This window comes from Ylistrum balloti, unplaced genomic scaffold, assembly GCF_031769215.1.
Source record: "Ylistrum balloti isolate Yb309-2 unplaced genomic scaffold, AGI_CSIRO_Ybal_v1 Utg369582, whole genome shotgun sequence".
In the NCBI taxonomy this organism is placed as follows: Eukaryota; Metazoa; Mollusca; class Bivalvia; order Pectinida; family Pectinidae; genus Ylistrum; species Ylistrum balloti.
The window spans coordinates 505,167-515,498 of NW_026781872.1; the positions used below are offsets into that span (position 1 = coordinate 505,167).

The window sequence follows — 10,332 nt, forward strand, 5'->3', positions numbered from 1 at the left end:
TTGTGCCATGATATATATGCAAGACAATGCACGATAACATTCTCTTACTTCACATATGTGTAACCAAACTCATCAACACTACCATCACTTCTAGGATCTTCCCAAACAACCTCAAATGAGTGCAACCATCTACAAGAAAAAAGATGGATGAGACAACAGTACTATCAGCCGGTCAGTATATTACCATCCATATTCAAATTTTACAAATAATTTTTGACCTACTCGGTACTTTTTTTACCTCATTTTGGATAATTTATCATGTGTTTTCAACAAAAAATATGAATGTCAAACTGTTATACTTAAAATTGTTAAAGATTGGAAACAAGAATTAGATGCTAGATAATGTGTAGCAACTATTCTAATGGATTCATCCAAAGCATTTGGCTTTCAACCACGTGAAATTCTTGTAAAATTATTTGCTTTTAGTAATTCAGAATTTGAACATCTTTCACATGAATTTTTAATTTAGGACTCCTCCACCAACTTGACCTCAGCATCATCAAAAAGAAAGAGTACCCCAAAGCTCAATATCATAACCACTATTATTTAAAATCTTCAGAAATTATATTTTCTTTACAACACATCAATGCAGTGAAGGCTCTATATTGATGCTAATGATGATACAGTATCCCACTCATCCATAAACCTAGAACACCTGCCATTTTAAACATGACATTTAACATCCCCTAAACTGTTTCAACATGAAAAAATGGAAGCAAATCCAGACAAATTCCAAGCATTAGGAATGAAGAAAAGAAACTGGTCAAAAAAGTATCTTTCCAAATTAATGACATTTCTATCCCTTTTGAAGAAAACATAAAAGTGTTAAGTTCTTTCAGTTATGCAGCAGATTGCCTTTGCAGTAATTTACCTGAAAATTTTAGAGTTACCACAAACTCCAAACACTTTCAATCTTTGATGTCTTTCTGGAACAGTAAATGTGCATTCTGCAAACAAAACAGCTACATCCCTCTCAAACTTTACTCGAAATCTCTGTCCACTTACTGCACAATAACCATTTATCTTTCTGCTTTTAGCCATAATAATTCTTTATCCAATATACACTTTTGACACACATCTATATCTCCAACTTTTTTCCACAAAACAGTCACCACTATATTTATGTATGTTTGAGTTATTGTAACTGTTTTTTAAAGTTACTGTACCTGTTTGTTCTATGATGTTTGTATGTATATGATGGTTTTAATATTACTTTGTTTTTTTAGGTCTTTCGACTTTCAATAAAAGTTATCTAATCTTATCTTACAGGAATACCGCTATCCCTGTATGGAGTCAAACTAATAAGATTGTCATTGTCTAATAATTGCCAGTCATCAACCTAGCAGGCTATCCAAATCACTGTAAATTGGGCTACAGCATAAATTATGCACACAAAGATGTGTGAAGATCTCATCTTGGTTGGTCCTGACCTATGACAAGTTTTATGTCACACGTGGATGTCCAATGGGAGCCAGGGTCAGCTAATCAGGCCTTACCATTTACTTTACAGTCAATTAATGATAAATAAGTGATTATAATGAAAAAATATCACTTAAAAAAATAGTTGCACATGAAGATAAAATCTGCCTAAAGGTCTGGTTGCTCACTACAATTTATATATGTATGTGATAATCTGATATGGTAGGCCCCTTGCCAGTCCAGATAGACTGTTAATTTGAACATGAGATTTTTTTTCAATATAAACAATGATTTTCTGTTAAGTGATAGTTTTAACCTTTCTTTTCCTGTTTCACTTACAGTTTGAATTATCTGAACACATTATGGTAATTGTATCATAAGCATATGTAACTATTTATAGAAATATTGGTGTCACAATAATTACTCCATGTGCTCACTTTGAATATTGCAGTAAAAGCTCTGAGTATGTAGATGTAATAACCAATGTACATTAAGCAACTGTCAATGTTCCTTTTAAGCAGTAGCACCACACACTTATTATGAATAACAGCATCTATGCAAAATGATGAACACTTTGAGCAGTAGGGCATTCAGGTTTTATACTTTGAAAAAATGTCTGGTAAAAATGGTTATCATCTAGTACACCAAGCAATTCTTTTAGAGAACATTAAATTCACTCGAAGTTACTGGGAATTCATTCATTTATTACCCACGTAAGCTGCAAAAATAGATAGCTCTTAGATTATCAGTACAATAGCTCAGATAATGCCAATCATGTTTACAATTACTTCCCATAGTATTCGGATAAATGTTAGTTATTCTTACAATTAAAACTGTGATATACATATATCGTTGTTTTGTTATTTGATAATGTACAAGTAACATCAATGGGCTTTTGCTGAATATATCATCTAGTTCACTTTTTGTTGTTACCCTTGTTTCGGCCTACCGTGTCCGGTAGCACAGCCGCATTCCGTCATGGTTATGGAAACACGGATAAATTTATGTGATAAATTTCTAGACATATAACTAAACATCAGTAACCATGTCGTCTACTGTTTTAATCATGAGATATCTAATGGTCATAACTGAAATGCAACCAGGAATGTAGTGTCCATTGTTGAAGACACTCTTTGATTAAGATGTCGAATTCCTCGACCTCGGTGTCGCCGAATAAAATTGCAGAGTATCTCCGAATTAACAGTCGTTTTAAACGTCTGTCAAATATGTGTTCCTGTTATCTATTAAATGTTAACTATCTATAATGTATATTTCAAGAGTGTCTGCGATTTACTTACCGAAGTCGTGTGCTCTTAGCTCCCGTAAAAATAGAGGTAATTTTGTTGACAGGTTGTTAGGACAAGTGACGCATGCGCAAGCGGAAGAACAAATATCTCGTCGGTCTCGAGAGTTGCCATACTGTGGACCGTCGGCAGAATAAACAAGCGTAGTGCGATTATTTTATCGAAGGTTCTGAGAGCGGTTCCGCCAATAAAATTCCTGAAATATGCTTTTATTCGACGATTAGCGTATATCAATAGATTTATTTACACGTGTACATTTTTGCGAACTTAAGATACCACTCATTAACAATGATCATAGTGATGATCCACTGACTGGCGTATTTGTTGCACGATACGACACCGGATAGGAGGTGACCTAACGAAGCCAGAGGTCACTAAACACGTATATTATTATATTGGTATTTGGCTAGCGTAGTAATATACAGTGTTATCATACCCGTTGGTATAAATTGGTTACACTATGTTCTAATTATATTTGATTATTGTCTTTTAACAGTGAAAGAAAAGCCAAGATGTGACATGACTGCAAAGATATATATATTTTCCTGAATAAAATGCAGGAAGAAACGATGTATTTTCGTATTATGTTGGAATACGAACCACTTTTTTTAATTGTGCCGGTTGCTCATGACAACAGCCACAAATTACACGGGATATTGGGAGGGATGACTTGTCCGTCAATTGACGTTCCAACACGATGTACAAGATGTTTGTTCAACTCAGTTAAAGAAACGTGGCTTAAAAGAAGCTGAAAATATATGGTTGTCATACTATTCATAAGTGTGTATGTAAAAAAAATGCCGACATATTTAACATTTAATCCAGTCACAAATTTAATAAAGGGCAAAATATGAACAAAATAAGAATATATAATGAAATTTGTCTCCTATTTACTCACTATAGAAATTGAAAATTCTATCTTCTTGTGGAATGACATTCTAAAATTCTAAAATAATTTTCAAAAAATGAATTCTCTCGACAACAACTACTTTTTTTAATATCATTATAGATCTACGTTATTTTTGAACTCGTTATGAACTCTGTGTTGTACAAGTTGCTTCAGATAATTTTTATTCACCACAGAGCTCTACATTTTCTAATAAAGACCAACTATGTTTTAATCTGGTATATGTCAGAATGCCTTAAAAAAAACTTGTCCCTTTTAAAATAACCAACGTGCCCCGCCCCTTTTCTGTAGTTGCATGATACATTTACTTAAGCACAAGTGTGGATAATTAAGTATTGTTTTGTGTTAACTAAGTTTTGCAAAAAAAAACCCACCTTTCTTACTTTTATTAGAACAATTAGGGCAGGTATGGCCAATTTGATAAAAAAAAATACTTTTAATTTCTGGTGATAAAAACATATTGTAGGGAAAAAATACATCACTCATTTCCAACAAATGATTGGTATGAAACCGACCTGAATGATAACATAGCCTCGTCACTAGGACGAGACGAAAAATTGACCCGTTTGGTAAAGATAGATATAAAGACATGAACTTTGTGACCTCAAAACTCAGATAATTCCAAAGAACCGGCTAGCAGATAGCACTTTGTATACTGAAAGTCGTGGACGTATTCTGTGTACAATCATGACTTCTGTATTTGCAGTGTTACTGGTAATGCATGGCTTGTTTGTGTCAGTACAGGGATCAGGATTTACATGGTCTTCATGTAGTAAGTACACATCATCAATCAACTTTTAAAATTAAAACTGCTCGCAAAATAATCGATTTTTTAAAATTCACTTGGCCATCTTGTGGCAACCTTTCAAAGGCATATGTACCACCACTTACCAAAAATAGTAATTATCGAAATCACATGATCACCTTGTTGTTACGGTAAATAACCACACCAGACTTTTAGTTTACCACTGCATCACAAAATTATTGAAAATTCACTTGGCCATCTTGTGGCAACCTTTCAAAGGCATATGTACCACCACTTACCAAAAATAGTAATTATCGAAATCACATGATCACCTTGTTGTTACGGTAAATAACCACACCAGACTTTTAGTTTACCACTGCATCACAAAATTATTACAAAGATGTATATGATAATACTGAAAATTACATATTTATGATTTCAATTTACGTATATTTTATAATGACGAAATCGAACACACGCGCAAAATGTTCACGTTTTACTTTAGTATTACGGAGTTATCCCCTTCCCATTGTTTGACGAAACATTTGTCATCCTAAGTGGGTATAAACAGTAACCGTGATTTTTTCATAAGTATCAACATTGATATTTTTTTTAGTATTAAAACAAACATAAATCTGTAGTTATCTCCCCTTTCAATTGTTTGACGATAATATAATGCATCTTAATAGCGTTCACCGTTATATTAGCGTGTTGGAAAGTTAGTATACTTGATAGTTAGAGGCATAAATTTAGAGATTTATAAATAATATTGCTTTTATTTCACAATGAAGTTGTCAAAATAATCGTTTTGTTAAGAAGGTTCATGTGGAAGTTTCAACATAACTAATTCTCATCTAAAAATAAATAGTTATATATATTTGTAACGAAGAAATGTTAAATTTACTGATCAGAGGCATACATTTTGGAATTTTTATCTACAAAACAAAATATCGATATATTTTTTCTGAAATGCCGCTATACAGTCTTTAGTAAAAAAAACTCGTTCACATGGAGCGAAAAATCTGCGCATGCGCGACGCGCCATGCCCTGAATAGCTGCATTATGACACGTAACCGTTTTGAAGTACGAAGTTGTATCAATGCAGATTAAGGTGTTCAATAAAACGCCTCGTTTTTGTGAATATAGTTCCGTTTTCAAAGGAGTCACTTTGCAGAAATTTGAATGTCCACTTATCTGGTGTAGAGTGGGTCTCATGATAAAAAAACAGTGTTTATGGAATACTGTGCCATCGGTTGCAACACAATTCTGAAGTGGGACATTAAAACTGCACGTGTAAGACATGTGCTACTTACAAGTACACTTTGTGAAACACTTATGTCCTCATTGTTCAATGGTTAAGATCAAAGTTTAAAATTTTTCAAAAGTATGTCAAAGGCCACGGTCAAGATCACAGTCAAACATTTGGTACCATCAGAAAGGTTTTGTCACAGGGAACGCATGTCAAATATGTAAGCCCTACCTCTTACGGTGTGACTTGGTCAAGGGTCAAGTTGACCAGACAAACAAACAATATGCCTCTGAGCTTTCGATCAAGGGGCATAAAAAGACCAATCACAAACTGATGATTACGAAGTAGCGGCTTACAAATTCAAAGCTAGTGATTCGATTGCTGTACATCAAAGGAACAAATTAGTCTTCTCCACAAGGAACTTTCCAACCTTCGAAGAAAAATTCGACTTTCAACTTGACAAGACCATATATATATTTCGTATTACGACAATTTTACAAAATAACACATATTTTATGTACATCTAACTATTGAGTAATGTGGTAATACTGACTTCTTCACGATTTGTCAGATTCCAACCCGGTCATAGTCATGGAAACTATAGTGGTGACACCTGACCCCGTTGAATTGCCAGGCACGCTCAAATTGACACTGCGTGGGAACACGACAAGACCAATCAACAGCGCTAAACTGTCAATTACCCTGCATCGTGATACGTTTCTTCTCAGTGTCCCCATTCCGTGTCTGTTACACTTAGGATCATGGTATGGTTTAAATAAGTATCGTTATATAGATGTACACCTGTCATTATCATATTCCCTGCGGCCATCATGTTACAGTCGTCTTTGTTCAACATGTACATTGCACAATGATCCATAGCGAATCATGAATTTTGCTCTTCATATTCTTTAGATTAGGGTATGTTTCGGGGTAGTTTGGGGTAGGTTAAGGGATGTTTCTGGTAGTTTTTGTGTAGGTAAGAGTACAATTTAGGTTGTTTTGGATAGTTTTGTTCCCTTTACCTCTTGTTGTACGTAATTAGAAGATAATGAAGGGGATAGTGGGCGTCCAGATCCCTCTAAGGACTTTGTTTCACATTCAGCGTGTCCACGGTGACTTGACTTCACTGTAGTAACTTGGAAGACGAAAGTCAAGATAATCGTTCCATTTATACTAGTATTACGTTTTTGGAAATGTGTAACTAACTTCTGTTGAAACTGAATTAAAAGTTCCATAGTTCCTAAATATAATGGAAATGGAAACAAAAGCTGTTCGAGAACTTTCTATGAAATTTATAGAAAAATGTGTTAAAATCTTAATGGGACTTTGCTGTATAACACGAAGGGTCACTCTCTGGTCACTGGGATCAAGGGTCAATCTTCGTCCAACTTATCAGCATTATCCCTGAAGGTCAAGGGTTATGGTATAAACTTCATTCTAAGGTCACTGGGGTCAAGGGTCAATCATCGTCCAACTTATCAGTATTATCCCTGAAGGTCCAGGGTCATGGTATAAACCTCATTCTAAGGTTACTGGGGTCAAAGGTCAATCTTCGTTCAACTTATCAGTATTATCCCTGAAGGTCCAGGGTCATGGTATAAACTTCATTCTAAGGTCACTGGTGTCAAGGGTCAATCTTCTTCCAACTTATCAGTATTATCCCTGAAGGTCAAGGGTCATGATATTAAGGCAGCAGTAAGCAGAGTAAATCATCTTCAAATATGTTGACCTACTTTTTCATCGATTGTGTTCAAATACCAAAACAATTTGTCTATAGTCAAAAAGCCCAGGGTCTTATTTTTCAGCCAGTGTGAATGTAAATAGTTATCAAGATTGCCCAGTTAGCCCTTTTGACAAAATCCCTTTTTTAGACTAAATAATAGATGAGTGATAAAGAAGACTTCTTGTTTATTTTCTGTTGCATATTAAAAACTGCATTTTAAACTAGAAAATGTCTCGGATATACCAACTTCTATGTACCTGGTAGGTATCATTTTTCGAAAAAGTTGCAGACACATGATCTTTTACTTGCTACATCTTGACTGAAGACCTTGTTGATGTAATATCAGGTGTGGACCTGGGTGTTACGATACAAGGAGGTATAATACGAACCAACCTTGTTGAACTGTTCTCAACATATGACTTTGATTCTGTACAGGATGCAATGATACACAAAAGAATTAACAGACAATGGCTAGCACTAAATGCCAACCATAAACACGGTAAGGGCATGAATATAGGTTTTATGATGGCACCAGTTCATGCTGACTGGACTTATACTATGAATGACTGTATGACTGTACACTGTAGATCCTCAATGACTCCTTGTTGTTCCCCTGATTCAACACTTCGAGTCTCAAACAGGAACATTGTAACCCATTTCTTGTTGCCACTTTGTTGTATTAAAATAGAAGAATGAAATCACCTGGAACAACTTGATTTTCAGTGAATACACTGATCTCTGCACACTTTTGGATACCATGATCTCTGAAAACTGGGCGACGATTACAACAGACCTTGGTACACAGGTGAAAACCATGCTTTCATCAGCTGGCATCAGCTTCAACCCAGGTCTATGTCCACTTCCAGTCTCGCAGCTTGATCTCAACAAATACCCTCTCAATCTCCCATCAGTTCCATCAGTTCTCAGCTGGCTAGCATCAGTAAGTAAAATATCTCTTGTGCTAATTGGTGTCATTAAGTACATTACCGCTCCTGATTACAAGTGTCAGTACATGTAGTTTAATGGGTAACCTCTGAAGCTTTTAGACAATGATCAAACCTTCATCCATCAGGGTCAGAAAGTAAATGTACTTGTGACTTCATGGGCAACAATCGAGAAGTACACTGTGTGATATAATAGGCTAGGGTTAATTAGTAAATTATGTGGGGTAGGGTAACTAAGTACACTGTGTGATATAATAGGCTAGGGTTAATTAGTAAACTATGTGGGGTAGGGTAAGTAAGTACACTGTGTGATATAATAGGCTAGGGTTAATTAGTAAACTATGTGGGGTAGGGTAACTAAGTGCACTGTGTGATATAATAGGCTAGGGTTAATTAGTAAACTATGTGGGGTAGGGTAACTAAGTGCACTGTGTGATATAATAGGCTAGGGTTAATTAGTAAACTATGTGGGGTAGGGTAATTAAGTGCACTGTGTGATATAATAGGCTAGGGTTAATTAGTAAACTATGTGGGGTAGGGTAACTAAGTGCACTGTGTGATATAATAGGCTAGGGTTAATTAGTAAACTATGTGGGGTAGGGTAACTAAGTGCACTGTGTGATATAATAGGCTAGGGTTAATTAGTAAACTATGTGGGGTAGGGTAACTAAGTGCACTGTGTGATATAATAGGCTAGGGTTAATTAGTAAACTATGTGGGGTAGGGTAACTAAGTGCACTGTGTGATATAATAGGCTAGGGTTAATTAGTAAACTATGTGGGGTAGGGTAACTAAGTGCACAGTGTGATATAATAGGCTAGGGTTAATTAGTAAACTATGTGGGGTAGGGTAAGTAAGTACACTGTGTGATATAATAGGCTAGGGTTAATTAGTAAACTATTTGGGGTAGGGTAAGCAAGTACACTGTGTGATATAATAGGCTAGGGTTAATTAGTATACTATGTGGGGTAGGGTAAGTAAGTGCACTGTGTGATGTGATGAGCTAGGGTGAGTAAATTCACTGATGTGTTAGGCTAGAGTCAGTAACATCATGGGGTAGGGTCAGTGAGTACACAGTGTTATCATAGGCCAGGGTACAAAACACACTACAAGATGTCAGTGACTATATAAACTGTACATTCTCCCGTAATACCATCCTACAGTGACAGTGTTCTCCCTTCTATATCACATTCTCCCTTAATACCATCCTACAGTGACAGTGTTTCTCCCTTCTATATCACATTCTCCCTTAATACCATCCTACAGTGACAGTGTTTCTCCCTTCTATATCACATTCTCCCGTAATACCATCCTACAGTGACAGTGTTTCTCCCTTCTATATCACATTCTCCCGTAATACCATCCTACAGTGACAGTGTTCTCCCTTCTATATCACATTCTCCCGTAATACCATCCTACAGTGACAGTGTTCTCCCTTCTATATCACATTCTCCCGTAATACCATCCTACAGTGACAGTGTTCTCCCTTCTATATCACATTCTCCCGTAATACCATCCTACAGTGACAGTGTTCTCCCTTCTATATCACATTCTCCCGTAATACCATCCTACAGTGACAGTGTTTCTCCCTTCTATATCACATTCTCCCGTAATACCATCCTACAGTGACAGTGTTCTCCCTTCTATATCACATTCTCCCGTAATACCATCCTACAGTGACAGTGTTTCTCCCTTCTATATCACATTCTCCCGTAATACCATCCTACAGTGACAGTGTTCTCCCTTCTATATCACATTCTCCCGTAATACCATCCTACAGTGACAGTGTTTCTCCTTTCTATATCACATTCTCCCGTAATACCATCCTACAGTGACAGTGTTTCTCCTTTCTATATCATGAGCGTTTTATGATTGTTTTTATAGGGTGACTACACAATAAAGGTAGAAGTTGTCGACTCAACCAACAATGAAAACTTGATGTGTCTGAATCTAGGAATCACCCTGACAAAAGCATCAGAATGTACGGGATGGCTGTGTGGCCGAAGGAAAAGGGACATTCTCAAAAACAAAAACTAACTTC

At 36.0% G+C, this 10,332-nt stretch overlaps 1 protein-coding gene across 1 annotated transcript; it reads left to right on the top strand.

The window, feature by feature from the left end:
* The first annotated feature begins 4,317 nt into the window (after nucleotides 1-4,317).
* On the top strand, nucleotides 4,318-10,328 carry LOC132543536 (ganglioside GM2 activator-like). The gene is made up of 4 exons (XM_060207056.1): nucleotides 4,318-4,402; nucleotides 6,196-6,388; nucleotides 8,071-8,287; nucleotides 10,176-10,328. Exons 1-4 carry the CDS (start codon nucleotides 4,318-4,320, stop codon nucleotides 10,326-10,328), a joined length of 648 nt encoding a protein of 215 aa, XP_060063039.1.
* Nucleotides 10,329-10,332: the final 4 nt, after the last annotated feature.